This window comes from Coregonus clupeaformis, unplaced genomic scaffold (genome assembly GCF_020615455.1).
Source record: "Coregonus clupeaformis isolate EN_2021a unplaced genomic scaffold, ASM2061545v1 scaf1219, whole genome shotgun sequence".
NCBI lineage: Eukaryota > Metazoa > Chordata > Actinopteri > Salmoniformes > Salmonidae > Coregonus > Coregonus clupeaformis.
In genome coordinates this window covers 31,195-52,190 of record NW_025534673.1, presented here as the reverse complement: position 1 = coordinate 52,190, position 20,996 = coordinate 31,195, and the positions used below count along the sequence as shown (strand labels likewise).

The following is a 20,996-nucleotide window of genomic DNA, read 5'->3' as shown; positions in this document are numbered from 1 at the left end:
ACAATATTTTTGTAACAATATAATAGGCTTTGAATAAATAACATTCTATATATTTTGTTGACCTGTATGAAAGATGTTTGAATACAATGCTTATTAAAATAGTGGATAATCTCTGCCCTATTTTGTGCTGGGACCTACAGTATACTCCCCATGTAAGGACTGCACACACTATTCCACTATTCATATCAACAGTGACTCATTTATCAAACAGAGAAACTGAACATTATATGGGAGAAATAGGCTACTTCAGGTTTTATGGCAAATTCATTCCATTGATTTAAAACTTCATTTGATAGCACCAACATTTTGATTGTAACATTTAATTTGTATAATGAACTCCAACACTAAGATGGAAATGTACAAAATGGTGGCAACCAAAAGATACCCGGGCGAACACATCCGACTGGTTTGGGACATGTACTGTATTTGTGTTTCAGGAAACAGTTTGTTAGAGGCAGATACTCTAGATAAAATGATAAGGACTTTACTTCCTCCAACTGTTGGTTATGAGGTTATGTTATTTGACCCTTTTGTATGCAAACATATTTGACTTATCCTCAAGTCACAACGTTGTCATGTCATAATTGATTTAACGTGTATTTTCACAAGTCTCAACAGACTACAGAGAAAATAAAAGTCAAGGTTTGTAGTATTGTATTAAACAATCCTACAAACCTTTTCCAATGACTGGCACTGGGAAATAACTGGTAGATTCTCATATAACAGTGTTCCCCAACTGGCGGCCCATGGGTGATTTTTAAATTTTTGTACATAAAATACTTTAAAAACACCAGCAAATCAGCTCCAAGTGATTTTAATTTGGGAAATCTGTTTCAAAGTATTCCCACGCATAATAGAGAGATATACACTGAGTGTACAAAACATTAGGACCACCTTCCTAATATTGAGTTACACCCCCTTTTGCCATCGGAACAGCCTCAATTCATCATGGATTCTACAAGGAAAGCGTTCCACAGGGATTCTGGCTGATGTTGACTCCAATGCTTCCCACAGTTGTGTCATGTTGGTTGGATGTCCTTTGGGTGGTGGACCATTCTTGATTCACACGGGAAACTGTTGAGTGTGAAAACCCCAGCAGCGCTGCAGTTCTTGACACACTCAAACCAGTGCGCCTGGCACCTACTACCGTACCCCGTTCAAAGGCGTTTAAATCTTTTTCTTGCCCATTCACCCTCTGAATGGCACACACACAATCCATGTTCCAAGGCTTAAAAAGTATTATTTAACCTGTCTCTTCCCATTCAGCTACACTGATTGAAGTGGATTTAACAAGTGATATCAATAAGGGATCATAGCTTTCACCTGGATTCACCTGGTCAGACTAGGTCATGGAAAGAGAAGGTGTTCCTAATGTTTTCTACACTCAGTGTATGTGATCGTATACAAATGTAAGCCAGGTTTGAAATGATTATGTTTTAGTCAAATATATGTTTGTGCTTCTTGCGGTCAATTTGCAGTCTAGAAATTATTTTTTAATTTTGTTTCCGGCCCCCTGACCATCCACTCAAGAAAACATCTAGTTGATAATCCCTGTACATTTGACTTGGACTGGTTACAGTTGCAGCAAATTGTGATTTTTCTTTGGGACATAAACATTGTTTGGCATGTAAGATCTTCAGGTTAAACAATAGAGGCCAGAGTATACAGTTTGAAAACTGTCTTTATTTGGAGCAGTGTTGGGATCAGTTGAGAGAGAACACAGTGTGCCTGTGTGGGTGTGGAAACTGATCTGGGATCAGAACATGCCTTTCCTGTAGCGGTGGATCAGCTCTGAAACATCCTCCTTACACACCTTTATCCAGCCGTCCTCTTGCATGTGGTACACTGGACAAACACACAGATACAGTTACACATACATGCATTTAAAATACATACATTCATTTAAAGGTATTGTTTACATGTTATTTTCCTATGGCTTCAGCATATGACTACTTTCTAATATGGATAAAGCCTTATGAGATAAGATTATAATTTAATATTTAGTTATAACCTCTTACATGGAATTCACACCTGGAATTTACACAACAAACACCTACAGTGTCTTCGGAAAGTATTCAGACCCCTTGACGTTTTCCACATTTTAAAATGAATTCATCTACACACAATACCCCATAATGACAAAGCAAAAACAGGTTTTTAGAAATGCTTGCAAATGTATTAAAAATAAAAAATAGAAATACCTTATTTACATAAGTATTCAGACCCTTTGCTATGAGACTCGAAATTGAGCTCAGGTGCATCCTGTTTTCATTGATCATCCTTGAGATGTTTCTACAACTTGATTGGAGTCCACCTGTAGTTAATTCAATTGATTGGACATATATAAGATCCCAAGGTTGACAGTGCATGCCAGAGCAAAAACCAAGCCATGAGGTCAAAATAAATGTCCGTAGAGCTCCGAGACAGGATTGTGTCGAGGCACAGATCTGGGGAAGGGTACCAAAATATTTCTGCAGCATTGAAGGTCCCCAAGAACACAGTGGCCTCCATCATTCTTAAATGGAAGAAGTTTGGAACCATCAAGACTCTTCCTAGAGTTGGCTGCCCGGCCAAACTGAGCAATCGGGGGAGAATGGCCTTGGTCTGGGAGGTGACCAAGAACCCGATGATCACGCCGACAGAGCTCCAGAGTTCCTCTGTGGAGATGGGAGAACCTTCCAGAAGGACAACCATCTCTGCAGCACTCCACCAATTTTACATTTACATTTTAGTCATTTAGCAGACGCTCTTATCCAGAGCGACTTACAGTTAGTGAATACATATATTATTATTTTTATACTGGCCCCCCGTGGGAATCGAACCCACAACCCTGGCGTTGCAAACGCCATGCTCTATCAACTGAGCTACATCCCTGCCGGCCATTCCCTCCCCTACCCTGGACGACGCTGGGCCAATTGTGCGCCGCCCCATGAGTCTCCCGGTCGCGGCCGGCTGCGACAGAGCCTGGATTCAAACCAGGATCTCTAGTGGCACAGTTAGCACTGCGATGCAGTGCCTTAGACCACTGCGCCACTCAATCAGGCCTTTATGGTAGAGAGGCCAGACAGAAGCCACTCCTCAGTAAAAGGCACATGACAGCCCGCTTGGAGTTTGCCAAAAGGCACCTAAAGACTCTCAGACCATGAGAAACAAGATTCCCTGGTCTGATGAAACCAAGATTGAACTATTTGGCCTGAATGCCAAGCGTCACATCTGGAGGAAACCTGGCACCATCCATACGGTGAAGCATGGTGGTGGCGGCATCATGCTGTCGGATGTTTTTCAGCGGCAGGGACTGGGAGACTAGTCAGGATCGAGGGAAAGATGAACAGAGCAAAGTACAGAGAGATCCTTGATGAAAACCTGCTCCAGAGTGCTCAGGACCTTAGACTGGGGCGAAGGTTCACCTTCCAACAGGACAACGACCCTAAGCACACAGCCAAGACAATGCAGGAGTGGCTTCGGGACAAGTCTCTGAATGTCCTAGAGTGGCCCAGCCAGAGTCCGGACTTGAACCCGATCAAACATCTCTGGAGAGACCTGAAAATAAATAGATGTGCAGCAACACTCCCCATCTAACCTGACAGAGCTTGAGAGGATCTGCAGAGAAGAATGGGAGAAACTCCCCAAATACAGGTGTGTCAAGTTTGTAGTGTCATACCAAAGAAGACTCGAGGCTGTAATCGCTGCCAAAGGTGCTTCAACAAAGTACTGAGTAAAGGGTCTGAATACTTATGTAAATGTCATATTACCGTTTTTTATTTTTAATACATTTGCAAACATTTCTAAAAACCAGTTTCTGCTTTGTCATTATGGGGTATTTTGTGTAGATTGATGAGGGGAAAAAAAAATACATTTTAGAATAAGGCTGTAACCTAACAAAATGTGGAAAAAGTCAAGAGGTCTGAATACTTTCCGAATGCACTCTATCTATGTTTCTTCACATGGTCTCACATGAACTGCCTTAGTGAAATCATAATCGTTATAGAATGAGTATAGGTTTAGAACAAGGTCACTCACGGTTGACCACCCCTCCAGAGTAGGCGTCTCTGTGTGTGGCGTGTGTGATACCGCGGCGACCCAGCTCGTACGCCTCCTCTACCGTCATGTCCTCACGGTAGCCGCTGTCAACCACCCCGTACGCATAGCTGCTACCACAACCAGTAGAGAACATATGACCAGAGAGACGTGTGGCATTGTCATCCACGTAGTACAAACCAGGACCCTGGACAGCAAGACACAAATATATTGAAACTCATCAACAGACGTGACAATTGGAGGCACTCAAATGGTACTCAAAAATGTTGGGTACCATAAGGATGAAAATGTAGGCTTTCAAATAAACACACACACCACACACATATACCACACACATATACCACACACACACACACACCACACACACACCACACACACACACCGCACACATATACCACACACACACACACCACACACACACACACCACACACACACACACGCACATTCCACTCCTTACTCCCACCCACCCTGTACCTTATTGTCCCAGCCAACGATCATGCTGCCCATGGAGAGGCCCATGCCCCTGTAGCCCAGCATCATGTTACACAGCAGCTTAGAGGCAGCAGACACTGAGATCCTCTGCTTGTTCCTCAGTTTGTACAGCCTGAGACACAAAGAGATGGAGGGTCAGTCACTGTATGAGACAAGGCAGTCAGAGTGCTAACACACTGGTTTATTCCAGATACATGTTAACACCCCAGATACATAAAGGTTCAAGGCATTAATGTGGCTTAGAAGCAGACCAAGAAGACTAAGATAGGGAGAGGGCGAGTCAGCATTATGACAAAACATTAAGTAGATGGTAACCACAAAGTCAATGGTTGATACTGATATGGTTGTGAGGTGATTACTTTATGTCCCATGCATGATGTTATGAGTGTAAGGACATTGATTGGCAAACGTTCTCTTAATCCAACCCTTGCCCATAAGCCTGATTTACACAGACAGGCATTGTTGATTGTGATATTAACACCATGTAACTGTATAGCGGGACTCAATCCCACAGAGACAAGCTCCAACAGACCTGCACTCCTTAGCCAGCAGTCTCTCCCAGTACTGGCAGTCAGCAGCACTGCCGGACATGGTCCCCAGCAGGTAAGGGTTCATCTCTATCACCTTGTTAGCCTCCTTCAACGCTACAGGGAAAGATAAATACATGGCAACAGGGTGGTTAGACAAAGTTGTTAGAGAATGATTGCTTTATGTTTGGTTATAGAGCTCTGGGGAACTGAGATCCATTCTGCATCTGGCGGTGTCTGATGTGTCTACAACTGCTGCTGGAACAGAAATCTAATGGGCCAACTCAAGGCTGATCACATCAACCTTCCAAGGTAAATCACATCAAAATGGATGATCTTACAATCACCACTTGTAGATTTGGTTTAGTACTCACAATACAGTAGGCAGTTATAGTAGTAACAGCAGTATGTAATAGATCCTTTATAGCTCAGTTGGTAGAGCATGGTGCTTGTAACGCAAGAGTAGTGGGTTATATTCCCGGGACCACCCATATGTAAAATGCACGCATGACTGTAAGTTGCTTTGGATAAAAGGGTCTGCTAAATGGCATATATACAGTGGGGAGAACAAGTATTTGATACACTGCCGATTTTGCAGGTTTTCCTACTTACAAAGCATGTAGAGGTCTGTAATTTTTATCATAGGTACACTTCAACTGTGAGAGACGGAATCTACAACAAAAATCCAGAAAATCACATTGTATGATTTTTAAGTAATTAATTTGCATTTTATTGCATGACATAAGTATTTGATCACCTACCAACCAGTAAGAATTCCGGCTCTCACAGACCTGTTAGTTTTTCTTTAAGAAGCCCTATAGAAAGCTAATCCCTATAGAATGTGATGTTTACAAATGTAGCTGCCAGCTGAGGCCCTGGAGTCCACAGCCACAATGACACGGAATTTGAAAGCCAGTGTAGCAGTACCATGGTTCAGATCTATGGACACACCACCTTCACAACCGCATGACCTGAGGAACCCTGAGGGCTAGAGAGAAAGAGAGCCATATAGAGGGGAACTGAGAAATAGATTGATCTCATGTTTGTGCGTGCATGCATAAAAGTGTGGTTGAGGTGAATTGTGCATCTCCATTGAACCATGCTTTAGTAATGTATTGATCACTTCACATAGTAAACATTAGATAGATCATTTAGATCATCATATCATTGTCACAGAAGAAACAGAAACTACATGCAGATTGAAAGTGTAAAATAGATTTTGGCACATACCCAAGATCACTGTCCTCCTTTAATAATCTAATATGTGTAAGCAAATTTTTATTGAATATCATTAATCCATTTTTCTCTCTATATACATTTTTTTTTAAACCTTATTGTCCCAGCCAACAATCATGCTGCCCATGGAGAGGCTCATGCCCCTGGCATTGACTTAACGGGTCAATGCATTAATGTGGCTTAGAAGCAGACCAAGATAGGGAGAACGGCTAGTCTAGATCAGCAATATGGACAAAAAGTTGAGTAGATGGTAACCACAAACTAACTCAAAGACAGACCACATAAACAATATACGGCAGTACAATAATGACAAGATGAACATTCAACTCTTATAAGACATCCACTCCAACAGGGACAGAAAATTCCTGATTTCGTCGCTTGATAAGATGCCCTACTCCTGTTCCAAGAATCTGTCCACAAAGTTCAGAGTGGGACTTATTAAACACTTACATCGAAAAGGGCCATAATGATTCAATCAAATATAAGAAGATTGTAGACTCAGTAGCGGTGCGTGGGTAAAATCACTGAGGAAGCCAAGCCAAGCCAGTAAAAAAAAACATATTACAACCTACACTACATGACCAAAAGTATGTGGACACCTGCTCGTCAAACATCTCATTCCAAAATCATGGCCATTAATAAAACATTTGTTAAATTAAATTACATTAATTAATTAATTAATTAATTAAATTAAAATGTATTAAAAGTTAGTCCCCCCTTTGCTGCTATAACAGCCTCCACTCTTCTGGGAAGGCTTTCCACTAGATGTGTCTCGGAATATTGCTGCGGTGACAAGAGCATTAGTGAGGTCGGGCGCTGATGTTGGGCGATTAGGCCTAGCTCGCAGTCGGCATTCCAATTCATCCCAAAGGTGTTCATTGGGATTGAAGTCAGGGCTCTGTGCAGGCCAGTCAAGTTCTTCCACACCGATCTCCATAAACCATTTCTGTATGGACCTCGCTTTGTGCACAGGGGGCATTGTCATGCTGAAACAGGAAAGGGCCTTCCTCGAACTGTTGCCACAAAATTGGAAGCACAGAATCATCTAGAATGTTATTGTATGCTGTAGCATTAACATTTCCCTTCACTGGAACTAAGGGGCCTAGCCAAAACCATGAAAAACAGCCCCAGACCATTATTCCTCCTCCACCAAACTTTACAGTTGGCACTATATATTCGGGCAGGTAGCGTTCTCCTGGCATCTGCCAATCCCAGATTTGTCTGTCGGACTGCCAGATGGTGAAGCGTGATTCATCACTCTAGAGAACGTGTTTCCACTACTCCAGAGTCCAATGGCGGCAAGCTTTACACCATTCCAGCTACGCTTGGCATTGCGCATGGTGATCTTAGGCTTGTGCGCGGCTGCTCAACCATGGCAACACATTACATGAAACTCCTGACATACAGTTATTGTGCTGACTTTGCTTCCAGGGGCAGTTTGGAACTCGGTAGTGAGTTTTGCAACCAAGGACAGACTATTTTTACGTGCTACGTTCTTCAGCACTCAGTGGTCCTGTTCTGTGAGCTTGTTTGGCCTACCACTTACGGCTGAGCGGTTGTTGCTCCTAGATGTTTCCACTTCACAATCACTTACAGTTGACCGGGGCAGCTCCAGCAGGGCAGAAATTTGACGAACTGAATTGTTGGAAAGGTGGCATCCTAGGACGGTGCCATGTTGAAAGTCACTGAGCTCTTCAGTAAGGCCATTCTACTGCCAATGTTTGTCTATGGAGATTGCATGGCTGTGTGCTCGATTTTATACACCTGTCAGCAACTGAAATAGCCAAATCCACTAATTTGAAGTGGTGTCCACATACTTTTGTATATATAATTGCGTTGTTTGCTCTATAACCCATTATTTCATAAGCCACTGCGATATACAATAAGGCCTTGACAACAAAAAGACAACAGTCACACAGGGTGGAGGAATCGGTGTCCTGCTCTGTACCTGTTATACTGAGCTTCTTTAAGAAACTATTGGACTCAGGTCACTCTGCCTCTACCTTGAAGGTGTATGCCTCAGCCATATCAGCTAACCATTTACGCGTAGATGGAAAATCGACAGGGGCCCACTACCTCATCTGCCAATTCTTACAAGGTGTCTGCCGGCTGCATCCCTGCAGGGCCGTCCACACGGCATCCTGGGATCTGTCACTAGTATTGGAGGCTTTGACGAAACCTACTTTCGAGAATACGGAGGAGCCGGACATAAAATGGTTATCTCTGAAAACGGCTTTCCTCTTAGCTATTTCATCAGCGCTCCACACGCTCTCTATGAGCCCTGTCTGCCTACGATGGAAGGCAGACAACATAGGCGTGACCGTATGGCCCAATCCAGTCAATCAAGCCATCGAACTGGAGTTCTACTGCCCCTCTCCTTTCCAGAATGCTGAGGAGGAGCGAGCAAATCTCCTGTGTCCAGTCCGTTCCCTCAAACACTATACGCAAGCCTCTGAGCACTGTCCAAGCAGAGGCTTTCACACTGGGTTGTGGATGTCATCACTCAGGCCTACAAGGGTGTAGGGCTCAATGTCCCAGAAGGTGTGATATGTCACTCGACCAGAAGTGTCGCTGCATCCTGGGCTGCACTGAGAGGCGTCCCCCTGAATGAGATACAGTGCATTCGGAAAGTATTCAGACTCCTTGACCTTTTCCACATTTTGTTACGTTACAGCCTTATTCTAAAATGTATTAAATTGTTTTTCCCCCTCATCAATCTACACATAATACCCCATCATGACAAAGCAAAAACAGGATTTTATAATTTTTTTGATATTTATAAAATATAAAGTATTCAGACCCTTTACCCAGTACTTTGTTGAAGCACCTTTGGCAGCGATTACAGCCTTGAATCTTCTTTGGTATGACGCTACAAGCTTGGCACACCTGTACTTGGGGAGTTTCTCCCATTCTTCTCTGCAGATCCTCTCAATCTCTGTCAGGTTGGATGGGGAGCGTCGCTGCACGGCTATTTTCAGGTCTCTCAAGAGATGTTCGATCGGGTTAAAGTCTGGGCTCTGGCTGGGCCACTCAAGGACATTCAGAGACTTGTCCCGAAGCCACTCCTGCGTTGTCTTGGCTGTGTGCTTATGGTCGTTTTCCTGTTGGAAGGTGAACCTTCACCCCAGTCTGAGGTCCTGAGCACTCTGGAGCAGGTTTTCATCAAGGATCTCTCTGTACTTTGCTCCATTCATCTTTCTCTCGATCCTAACTGGTCTCCCAGTCCCTGCTGCTGAAAAAACATCCCCACAGCATGATGCTGCCACCATCATGCTTCACTGTAGGGATGGTGCCAGGTTTCCTCCAGGCGTGAGGCTTGGCATTCAGGCCAAAGAGTTCAATCTTGGTTTCATCAGACCAGAGAATCTTGTTTATCATGGTCTGAGAGTCCTTTAGGTGCCTGTTGGAAAACTCCAAGTGGGCTGTCATGTGCCTTTTACTGAGGAGTGGCTTCCGTCTGGCCACTCTACCATAAAGGCCTGATTGGTGGAGTGCTGCAGAAATGGTTGTCCTTCTGGAAGGTTCTCTCATCTCCACAGAGGAACTCCAGAGCTCTGTCAGAGTGACCATCGGGATCTTGGTCATCTCCCTGACCAAGGCCCTTCTTCCTCGATTGCTCAATTTGGCCAGGTGGCCAGCTCTAGGAGGAGTCTTGGTGGTTCCAAACTTCTTCCATTTCAGAATAATGGAGGCCATTGTGTTCTTGGGGAAATGCAATGCTGCAGAAATGTTTTGGTACCCTTCCCCAGATCTGTGCCTCGACACAATCCTGTCTCGGAGCTCTACGGGCAATTCCTTCGACCTTATGGCTTGGTTTTTGCTCTGACATGCACTGTCATCCGTGGGACCTTATATAGACAGGTGTGTGCCTTTCCAAATCATGTCCAATCAATTTAATTTACCACAGGTGGACTCCAATCAAGTTGTAGAAACATCTCAAGGATTATCAATGGAAACAGGATGCTCCTGAGCTCAATTTCGAGTCTCATAGCAAAGGATCTGAATACTTACGTAAATAAGTGTATTTATTTATTTTATTTTTTATAAATTTGCAAAAAAATCTACAAATCTGTGTTCACTTAGTCATTATGGGGTATTGTGTGTAAATTTATGAGATTGTTTTATTTTTTAATCAATTTTAGAATAAGGCTGTAACGTAACAAAATGTGGAAAAAGTCAAGGGGTCAGAATACTTTCCAAATGCACTGTATGTGCAGCTGCTACCTGGTTGTTGCCCTGCACATTCTCAAGATTTTACAAGGACAACATCGCATCCTGCCACATCATGGTCTCTGCCATTCTTCCAGTGGTACTGGTGCATTAATCAGAGGTTCGTAGTGTTAGTAGTGCTATTACCTATGACCTTGTTGGTATGAGTCATCCATACTTTCAACCGTACTGACGGTCTGAAAGGTATGAAGTAGAATGGAAGTTATGAATTGAACTGGAAGACTGTCAGTACTTTCCCGTCACTCTGGATCTTTTGGGAAGAAGATTCTCTGAGACAGTGCGTGGTCTGATGTACGGTTTTATATGAATCGCAGGGGCATGTCCTCCCACGCTGTCACGTTACTGGCGTGACTTTGTTGTTATTATTACTCGACCCGCGCGGAGTGCGAGGGATATAATCCATACTTTCAACCGTATTGACGGTCTTCAATATTCGTAGAACCATAGTTACATTAGTAACTTCCGTTATATCACCTGCAGCATGGTCAAGCAAGTTAATTTTTTCGACAGTTTACTAAACAACTACTGATTTAGAACCATAGCGTTACCATAAGTCAGCACAAAGACAACAGACACTGCCTCCGCTATTCCAGCACCATTTCAACTTAAACATTTAAACATAATCAAATCAACAAGGCTATATATGCTTAGTTTAATACACTGAAAACAAAATTAAAGATACCAAAAACAATTTAGTCAAAAAAATGTTGACTCATTCTACTTGTAGACTAGTTGAATGCCAATGCCATCCTCCTCTCTTTCATGTTGGCAAAACGGTCTAAAACTTCCTCGTATGGGCAACAATGAACCACTAAGCTAGTTAGCTAGCTAGCTAGTTAACGTGAGCCTACTAGGCTACATCTAGGCTACATATTGAACTTCAATTGTCTCAAGCCACAGGCACAACATTTTAATTTATGGTTAGATCAGAATTGCCGTCATAATCATTGGCTGGTACAGAGAATTCAGTTAAAACCACAAGTCCAAATCCCCATTTCCATCCATGGCTTAGGAAGGGGCCGATTTAGCAAACTAGCTACTGCAGGACATCAACACAAGCAGATGAGAAACGGACAAGTGCTTTGATTGGTCAGAAGCCAAATCCGAACTGGCCTCCCTTGGAGGGCATTTTGCTACACCAGGACAACCCACAGTTGAGCTCAGCTCAAGGCTGATTGGCTAATTATTTTATAGTTTTTTTTATCAAGGGAGGCCAAATATTTGTTGCCATCAATCAATAAAATGCTACGGCAGTAACATGTTTTACTCTTTTGGTCCAGACAGCATCAGATACATGGGCTACACATGCTGAGATAGAGGGGTGCTGTTTCCCTTGCTTGGATGATTTATCAGGTTAGATTCAGCCAAGTGCGAAGTGACGGAAATTGACGAAAAAATTATGAAAACAGAGAGAGACGAAAGATAATTTTATAATCGTGTTTTTTTAATTCGTCAAATATTTGGGGAAGACTGGGTTCCCTTTGTAACCATGAATACATGCCACTATGTAGACTAACTCTTAATCAAATTTGAAAGCGAAATACAGCTTGACTTTGCTGTGATGCGTCAAGGAAATATCTTTCTTTACAATGCATACGAAACTGAAAGGGTATTTAAGGTAACTTTTCATTCGCGATCAACAAAGAAACCAAGTGTAGCTTATATGCATAACTGTGCATTCTGAGTATTATTTGACAATAGTCTAGCCACACGTCATACGGATAAACAATTGTAATTTTTTTAACATAATTTATCACAACAACATACAGTAAACCGTTTGGCCAATTGCAGAGCATCATTTGTTGTCGTCATCAGTAAATATGAAGATTTACCTGTAGAGGTTTCGCGTGCTTAAGGAGTCCCTCACAAGGAGTCACAGGGAGAGTTCTAAATGAGCTCTATTACATTTGAAATATCTAAATCCCCCTGGAAAGTAATAGCATATTCTTAATTGGTGAACCATGGCAACAACATAAAAACATATAAACAAATGAAGATGATGTGAGCTGAAACTGTGCTAAAAGGAAAAGCTAGAAATATGGAGGGAAAACTCAAACACATGTTCATGAAAAATAATGTAGCCTTTTTATTCAATCAATCACTTTCCAATATTTCACCCACTGCATAGACACAGCATTAGCCTAGGCCTACTATGCCTGTTCAAAATGTATCACTGACTACAGTTCATTCAACTAACATCTTTACGTCACAAGGTTTTATGGCTTTGCATTGTAGTGTCACCTAGTAGTCAAATATTGTAATTATTAGGTGTATTGTATTAATTGCTTTTATGCCTGAATATTGTGATAAGCCTCTGTGTGACTGTATCTTTGTGATTTCTCAGGTTCAGGCAGTATCCATCTGCTGGACTGTCTCCTGCACTACCACCAGCTCCAGAGGGACTATTTTCTCTGTCAAAATAGATGTTGTACCTTGGTGATACTTGTATCTCCTCTGCCTGAGCGAGAGAAGAGAGAGAGAGGGAATGAGAGAGATAGAGAGGGAATGAGAGAGAAATTAACCACTGTTCTGTCAAACAACAATAGTTTTTGCAAATATGCTATCTAAACTAATACTTGAAGCAGAAGTTGAGGATGGTGACACCATTTACCTCTTGTCTTTGTACTCTGACTCCTGGTATGGCCTGATGTAGTCCACCCCCTGTTTAGTGATGACACAGATATCTATGTTGTTGCCTGAGCCCAGGTCACTCATGATGCCAGAATGGATGGCATCCCGGACCAACTCCTTAGCCTCCTCCATCTAGTAGGACACGGGGGGGTGAGTGAAGGGACTGGGATGGGGGAGGTAGGACTACAATACATCCAGCTTAATGTAAACAAATCTAATGCATTCTTTATGGCGAGTCCAATGACTTAACTCTTGACACTTCAACATATGCGAAGGCATATGAACTAAATGTATGACAACTCCTCGCCTGCCTAAGGAAAAGTCACTCACCTCCATATTAGGTTTGAACCTATCCTCCAGAATCCCCAGAGCGGCTAAGTCACCAGATCCTATACAGAGGTCGAAGTCAAACACAAACAGGAATCAATAACACGTAATGATTTATAGATTATTCATGACTAGTTGATTATTCAACTAATAATGGCCCACACAATAACAGTGTATGGGTGTATGCTTATGTTTGCTTGACACAGTAGCAGTCCCTCACCCATTGCAAGGTATGGCACATTGTCTATGCTCCCATAGGGCCCCACTTTGTAGAGATGATTGCCGGTGCAGTCCACCCCTCCTAGGATTAGACTGGCCCCTATCTGGCCCCGGTACCTAAAGATACACATATGAGATACATTATGAACAAACAAGAATTACTATTTTGAGTCAAATTTATCTGGCATGAAAGGTGGTTACATTGGAGCGGCTATAGTGGTGGATGAGGTGAGTTAATTCAACAGAATGTAATGTTTAAATGGGCAATCTGTGATTGCTACATATATTTTTTTTACTATTAATGATACAGTATATACCCATTGATTCTTGAAGAATGTAACTTATAAATGCCTCATGAGCTTAGTTCAACTGTTGTACCCCTATCAGAACCCAAAATATAAAAATGTTTTACTCCAATGTTTGTAATCAATGTAATTGTAAACAAACACTGTATAGCCTCAAAACATGGGCCTAGATTCAATCAGTTCAGCTTTAACCCGCGATAACCGACAACTGCATTGCTTTTGTTTAGGCGATGCATAGCATATCATTTATTTTGTTTAAGCGATGTCAGAGGTGTAACTGCGTTGGAGCTGTAAAATCCAGAAGCGGCTCCCGGCGTTATACTGTATCTAACGCAGACATTGCCATAGGATGCATAGCCGCATTAGTAGAAATACCATGCAGCCGTGTTACAAGTTCTACAGCTGCACCATCGAGAGCATCCTGACTGGTTGCATCACTGCCTGGTATGGCAACTGCTCGGTCTCCGACCGCAAGGCACTACAGAGGGTAGTGCGTACGGCCCAGTACATCACTGGGGCCAAGCTTCCTGCCATCCAGGACCTCTATTCCAGGCGGTGTCAGAGGAAGGCCCTAAAAATTGTCAAAGACTCTAGCCACCCTAGTCATAGACTGTTCTCTCTGCTACCGCACGGCAAGCGGTACCAGAGCGCCAAGTCTAGGTCCAAAAGGCTTCTTAACAGCTTCTACCCCCAAGCCATAAGACTCCTGAACAGCTAATCAAATGGATACTATTTGCATTGTCACACCCACCCACCCCCTCTTTTATGCTGCTGCTACTCTCTGTTTATTATCTATGTATAGTCACTTTAACTCTACCTACATGTACATATTACCTCAATTACCTCGACTAACCTGTGCCCCCGCACATTGACTCTGTACCGGTACCCCCTGTATATAGCCTCCCTACTGTTATTTTTTTTTTACTTCTGCTCTTTAATTATTTTTAATTATTTTAATTTTTTTTACTTATCTATTTTTTACTTAACACTTATTTTTCTTCAAACTGCATTGTTGGTTAAGGGCTTGTAAGTAAGCATTTCACTGTAAGGTCTACACCTGTTGTATTCGGCGCATGTGACAAATACAATTTGATTTGATTTGATGTTTGAATGCTGTAATGTGTGATGTAATCTATTCTACACCTTGATTAGGCTGATAGAAATCATTTTTTTTGTTTAATGATTTTCAATTTGAGTGCCATTATTTCTATTGAGCCTACACGTTCTATTTCTGAACTTCTAACAGGAGTGATAGGGCCTACGGGTGTGGCCACTCAGCGATTTTGACAGCTCCAACGCAGTTACATCTCCAACATCACCTAAATAAAAATAACGATATGCTATTCGATTGTCGGTTATGGCGGGTTAACACTGAACCCATTGAATCTAGGCCCTGGTAAAAAAATAAAAAAAAACTTTTCACCTCACAGATGGTCAGTCCTTGCATCCATAGCTCTGTTGATGAATTTAAGAGTGGTTACGTTTCTCCAGACCCATCCCTCAACTGTTTACCAAAACAGTGGCAGGGTTGCCCACTTTGTTGTTGTTTGAACAGCAGATTGCTCCTTAAATGCTCTAATGAAGTGTAATGTTGAAGGCTCTAATGGAGAGTGGTAAAGACACACACACACACACACACCTGAACACACACATACCTGAATAGCATGTCCTGCAGAATATTCACTGCCATCACGACACGTGGGTTCCTGCCGCTGTTCATAGAAAATATGGTGAGGTTGGAGGACAGCAGGTCGGTAGTCTTCTCTGTATCCGCTGCAGTTCCTGCACCACAGCAGCTGAGAGAGGGAGTAGGCAGGAGAGAGGACAGAAAATGGATGCAGGTATGAATATCTCAAATATAAGTGACAGTTTGTGTTCTGGGAAAAGCCCCCATTTTTGTACTTCTCATTCACTTGTTTCTTACAACCAATTGTGTTCCACAAATAAGCCACACCACACTACCCATTACAGGTGTAGGCCTACTCACTACATATTGGGGGAGATGTAGTGGATCTTAGCACACATCTTATCAGCCACCACTTCACCGGAGGTGGCCCGTGTGTCTGCTCCCAGTACCACTCCATCCTGCACAAATGATCAGCATACACATAAATATATTGAACAAAAATATAAAAGCAACATGCAACCATTTCAAAGATTTTACTGAGTTACAGTTCATATAAGGAAATCAGTCAATTTAAGTAAATTCATTAGGCCCTGATCTTTGGATTTCACATGACTGGGAATACAAATATGCATTTGTTGGTCACAGATACCTTTAAAAAAAAAGGTAGGGGCGTGGATTAGAAAACCAGTCAGTATCTGGTGTGACCACCATTTGCCTCATGCACCGCGACACATCTCCTTCGCATAGAGTTGATCAGGCTGTTGATTGTGGCCAGTGGAATGTTGTCCCACTCCTCTTTAATGGCTGTGCGAAGTTGCTGGATATTGGCGGGAACTGATACACGCTGTCATACATGTCGATCCAGAGCGTCCCAAACATGCTCAATGGGTTACATGTCTGGTGGGAATGCAGGCTATGGAAGAACTGTGACATTTTCAGCTTCCAGGAATTGTGTACAGATCGTTGCGACATGGGACTGTACATTAACCGGATCACGTCACGGTATCTCTGTGCATTCAAATTGCCATAGATAAAATGCAATTTTGTTCATTGTCCTTAGCTTATGCCTGCCCATACCATAACCCCACCGCCACCATGGGGCACTCTGTTCACAACGTTGAAATCAGCAAGTAGTTTGCCCACATGCCGCCATACACGTGGTCTGCGGATGTGAGACCGGTTGGACGTACTGCCAAATTCTCTAAATGACGTTGGAGGCGGCTTACAGTAGAGAAATGAAACTTGAGACATCTGTGGCATTGTGTTGTGTGACAAAACTGCACATTTTAGAGTGGCCTTTTATTGTCCCCAGCACAAGGTGCACCTGTGTAATGATCATGCTGTTTAATCAGCTTCTTGATATGTAACAACTGTCAGGTGTATGGATTATCTTGGCAAAGGAGAAATGCTCACTAACTGGGATGCAAACAAATTTGTGCACAAAATTTGAGAGAAATAAGCTTTTTGCACATATGGACATTTCTTGGATCTTTTATTTCAGTTCATGAAACATGGAACCAACACTTTACATGTGGAATTTATATTTTTGTTCAGTGTAATTAGAATACACTTCGCCCATTATTGCAGTCACAATACAGATATGAATAATACAAATTTTATAAAAATTAAAGCAGAATACATTAAATGAGACCATTATGCAACAGAGTTGGTTAGATGCCTGGCTGCCCATCATCAATGTGAATCATTTTTACCTTACACACAACTCCAGCTATGGTGGTCCCAGTCTTCATCGGCTTAGGTGCGTTGGTATGTCCTCCCTGAAGCAGACCCTCCAAAGCAACATTTCTAAGTGATAAAGCCAAGATAAAGTTGACTGATCATACACTGAAATACAATGTCAATACCAACAGCATCACTACCTAATGAACAGATAAATAAAAAATGCAATCAGCTGAAGAACACATATTACTTTTATTTGAATGAAGGTAGCCTATTTAAAATAATGTAATTTTATTGAAAAAAAAACACATATATTTACACTTTCCGAGAGATAATTACTTTCACTTTCGATATAGGCTTGGTATAAATCATGAATAATTACGAAGTTTCACTCTTTACAATAAATAACAACACTATTATTCTGCTAAAAGATTAAAGGGAAATCATACCTGGAGACGTTGTCAAAATTAAATCCCGATGCAGGTGTTTCGAGAACATTTGATAACGCCATACCTGGGGACGGTTATTTTGGACTCGTGAGATTTTGACTTCCCAGCGATTCTGCATTTCAATTCGCTTGAGGTCGCTATTTTCTTGATCTTATGTATGTGACTGAGGGACGCAGTTTTATCTCTCTTTTTCATCCGTGTTCTGACAATAATGGAAAGACGTTTTATGGACTCTCAAATCAAAGGAGTTAGTACAGGCGTAAGTAATTTGTAATTTGTTATTCATATTTTGTACCCGATAATGTTACAAAAACAATTCTAAATTGAAGCTGCGATAGACAATGCATTTTGCGACCAATTTACCTGTATTTACCCAGAGGATTTTTATTCTAGACTACCTTGATGTTAATTTATCTCAAAAGCCTAGAGCTGAAATTCAGGGAAACGTTTAGGCATTTAACTTGATATTAATACGAACAAAGTGCTGAATTTACTTTCGTTTTCGAGACATTCATATGCAACTCAAGCTCAGGGTACGATACACTTTAGCACTGATCTAAGATCAGTTTAGCCTCCCCAAATCCCAACCATATCCGTAAGGAGGAAAAACGGACCTCAGATAATATATAATAAATATGTAATAAATGCATTATAATACAAACATATTATATCAGCTATATATTATATTGTTTGTTCTATCCCCATCTAAATGATGATACATGTATTGATTGGTTTTGATGCTCTGCATGTTATCTCCTACAGACCACCATCTTGGCGGTGACATTCAATGGAGGGGTTATCATCGGCTCAGATTCCAGGGCGTCCATTGGAGGGTGAGTAGCTTCAACACCTATTAACACCTGGAATCATGTTAATCATATTGCCCCTCCTTCCCTATAGACATGTCTTTATGATAGCTCTACTGTAAAATATAAGTCTATTACACACAGCATATTAAATAAATCAGCCATATAGCAATATATACATTGGAATGTGTCACCAGGAGTCTATCTAATGTGTCTCTGTCTCCACTTCACCCACAGGTACTACGTGTCCTCTAAGACCATCAACAAGCTGATCCAGGTTCATGACAGGATATTCTGCTGCATCGCTGGCTCCCTGGCAGACGCTCAGGCCGTCACCAAGGCTGCCAAGTTCCAGATCTCCTTCCACAGGTATAGACCACCCTATCCCTTTCCCTGTCTCTGTCCCTGGCCCTGGCTGGTTCAACATAGCTCATGATGGTTGATATCAAACTAATGAAGCTTGATTGATGTGTGATTGATTTGTATTATTATTAGCAATAGGGAGACCTCAATTTTAGAGGTGGTCTTAGTAGTAATGTGCAGCCTACTGAACTACAATAGACATAGAAACAAACTGTGGAATAATCCTGAATTATAACAACCATGTCTTCTCTGTGCCTGCGCTGTGTGTTAAGTATCCAGATGGAGTCACCTCCTCTGGTGAAGGCAGCAGCGTCCGTGTTGAGGGAGCTGTGCTACAACAACAAGGAGGAGCTGCAGGCCGGCTTCATCACTGCAGGCTGGGACAGGAAGAAAGGGCCACAGGTGAAGCCCTGGGGCATAACAAACAGTCAAACAGACATATAGAATAGAACACAATAGAGTAGAACACACACACGATTTCTAACTGTTATCTTACCTGTAGGTTTACACAGTGGCCCTGGGTGGTATGTTACTCAGTCAGCCGTTCACCATCGGAGGGTCAGGGAGCACGTACATTTACGGTTACGCCGACGCCAAATACAAACCTGACATGAGCAAAGAGGAGTGCCTGCAGTTTGCTACAAATGGTAAAAGTGGATTTTTCCTGTAGAATCTCATAGGCTTCATTGTTTTATCCGAATGCCACTGTTTATAAGACACAGGATATAAGACGTCAGATATTAAATAATGAATGTACATTTTTTATTGAATACATCTTCCAGTGGAGAGTGATTGTAGGATGGGTTTGCTATGGGATTGTTGGCACTGGAACACAAAAGAGCTGTTTCCCGAAAATATGAACAGATATGGTCTCATGCCCATCTCTGCCTGCCATCTGACCTATTTTCCTCTCTTTCCTCTCTCCCCCTTCTTTTTCTCCTGTTCACCCCACCTAGCTCTTGCCCTAGCTATGGGCAGAGACAATGTCAGCGGGGGTGTGGCACACCTGGTAGTGATCACCGAGGAGGGGGTGGAGCATGTTGTAATCCCTGGAGACAAGCTTCCCAAATTCCACGACGAGTAGTGACACTTCAATCAGCCAATCACTCAGCTGTGACACTGTGAGATGAATTTGGAACCTTCACCCAACCATTTACTGTGGTTCATACTGTACATGTGGAATTTGGTGTTCATAGGCTTAACTATTCACATACGTTTTGGGACTGCGGTTAGAAATGAGCATTCATGATTTCAAAGAGTCCAATGTGAGAATCTTCTCTGCTCCTGCCAATGTGTTTCCTAATCCACACTGTGTTCACTATGTTTCTGTGCGTTATATTTTTTTAACCTAATGACCTCTGTGTATGGAATCAATAAAATCTAAGGAAAAAATATGTTTACACTGCGTGTAAGTGTGTTTGATTATATATACAGTATGTCAATCTGACAGTCCCCACTATAATTGAGTAGGCTATCTCTGAGGGAATATGCCCAATTTACGTTGAGGTATCTTTCTGCGTATCTACACCTATGTTGAAGTCGGAAGTTTATATACACCTTATGCAAATACATTTAAACTCAGTTTTTCACAATTCCTGACATTTAATCCTCGTAAAAATTCCCTGTTTTAGGTCAGTTAGGATCACCACTTTATTTTAAGAATGTGAAATGTCTGAATAATAGTAGAGAGAATTATTTATTTCAGCTTTTATTTATTTCATCACATTCCCAGTGGGTCAGAAGTTTACATACACTCAATTAGTATTTGGTAGCATTGCCTTTAAATTGTTTAACTTGGGTCAAACGTTTCGGGTAGCCTTCCACAAGCTTCCCACAATAAGTTGGGTGAATTTTGGCCCATTCCTCCTGACAGAGCTAGTGTAACTGAGTCAGGTTTGTATGCCTCCTTGCTCGCACACGCTTTTTTCAGTTCTGCCCACAAATGTTCTATAGGATTGAGGTCAGGGCTTTGTGATGGCCACTCCAATACCTTGACTTTGTTGTCCTTAAGCCATTGTGCCACAACTTTGGAAGTATTAATAATAATAATAATATGCCATTTAGC

The 20,996-nt window shown here is 42.0% G+C and overlaps 2 protein-coding genes and 1 pseudogene across 2 annotated transcripts; 1 reads left to right on the top strand and 2 right to left on the bottom strand.

Annotated features, from left to right (window-relative positions):
• Positions 1 to 1,663: 1,663 nt before the first annotated feature.
• LOC123486450 lies at positions 1,664 to 6,759 on the bottom strand (annotated as a pseudogene).
• A 5,827-nt stretch (positions 6,760 to 12,586) lies between these two features.
• LOC123486446 (proteasome subunit beta type-7-like) lies at positions 12,587 to 17,888 on the bottom strand. The gene is made up of 8 exons (XM_045217763.1): positions 17,763 to 17,888; positions 17,346 to 17,439; positions 15,994 to 16,091; positions 15,662 to 15,802; positions 13,703 to 13,818; positions 13,486 to 13,544; positions 13,136 to 13,287; positions 12,587 to 12,982 (listed from the first exon to the last, which is right to left on the bottom strand). Exons 1-8 carry the CDS (start codon positions 17,822 to 17,824, stop codon positions 12,871 to 12,873), a joined length of 834 nt encoding a protein of 277 aa, XP_045073698.1. The 5' UTR covers positions 17,825 to 17,888; the 3' UTR covers positions 12,587 to 12,870.
• Positions 17,885 to 20,331, top strand: LOC123486447 (proteasome subunit beta type-6-B like protein-like). Its single transcript, XM_045217765.1, has 6 exons — positions 17,885 to 18,021; positions 18,525 to 18,595; positions 18,806 to 18,937; positions 19,204 to 19,333; positions 19,434 to 19,578; positions 19,888 to 20,331. The coding sequence occupies exons 1-6, from the start codon at positions 17,974 to 17,976 to the stop codon at positions 20,013 to 20,015; spliced, it is 654 nt and encodes a 217-aa protein (XP_045073700.1). The 5' UTR covers positions 17,885 to 17,973; the 3' UTR covers positions 20,016 to 20,331.
• The last annotated feature ends 665 nt before the right edge of the window (positions 20,332 to 20,996 follow it).

Bases quoted from the DNA above. Each gene is read 5' to 3' on its own strand.
- LOC123486446 (XM_045217763.1), bottom strand. From the start codon at position 17,824: ATGGCGTTATCAAATGTTCTCGAAACACCTGCATCGGGATTTAATTTT. The intron at 16,092-17,345 runs GTAAAAATGATT...TCATTTGTGCAG, and splicing joins TAGCTGGAGTTGTGTGTAAG to GATGGAGTGGTACTGGGAGC. The intron at 13,545-13,702 runs GTGAGGGACTGC...ACCTCTGTATAG, and splicing joins TGTGCCATACCTTGCAATGG to GATCTGGTGACTTAGCCGCT.
- LOC123486447 (XM_045217765.1), top strand. From the start codon at position 17,974: ATGGAAAGACGTTTTATGGACTCTCAAATCAAAGGAGTTAGTACAGGC. The intron at 18,938-19,203 runs GTATAGACCACC...CTGTGTGTTAAG, and splicing joins TTCCAGATCTCCTTCCACAG to TATCCAGATGGAGTCACCTC. The intron at 19,334-19,433 runs GTGAAGCCCTGG...TCTTACCTGTAG, and splicing joins ACAGGAAGAAAGGGCCACAG to GTTTACACAGTGGCCCTGGG.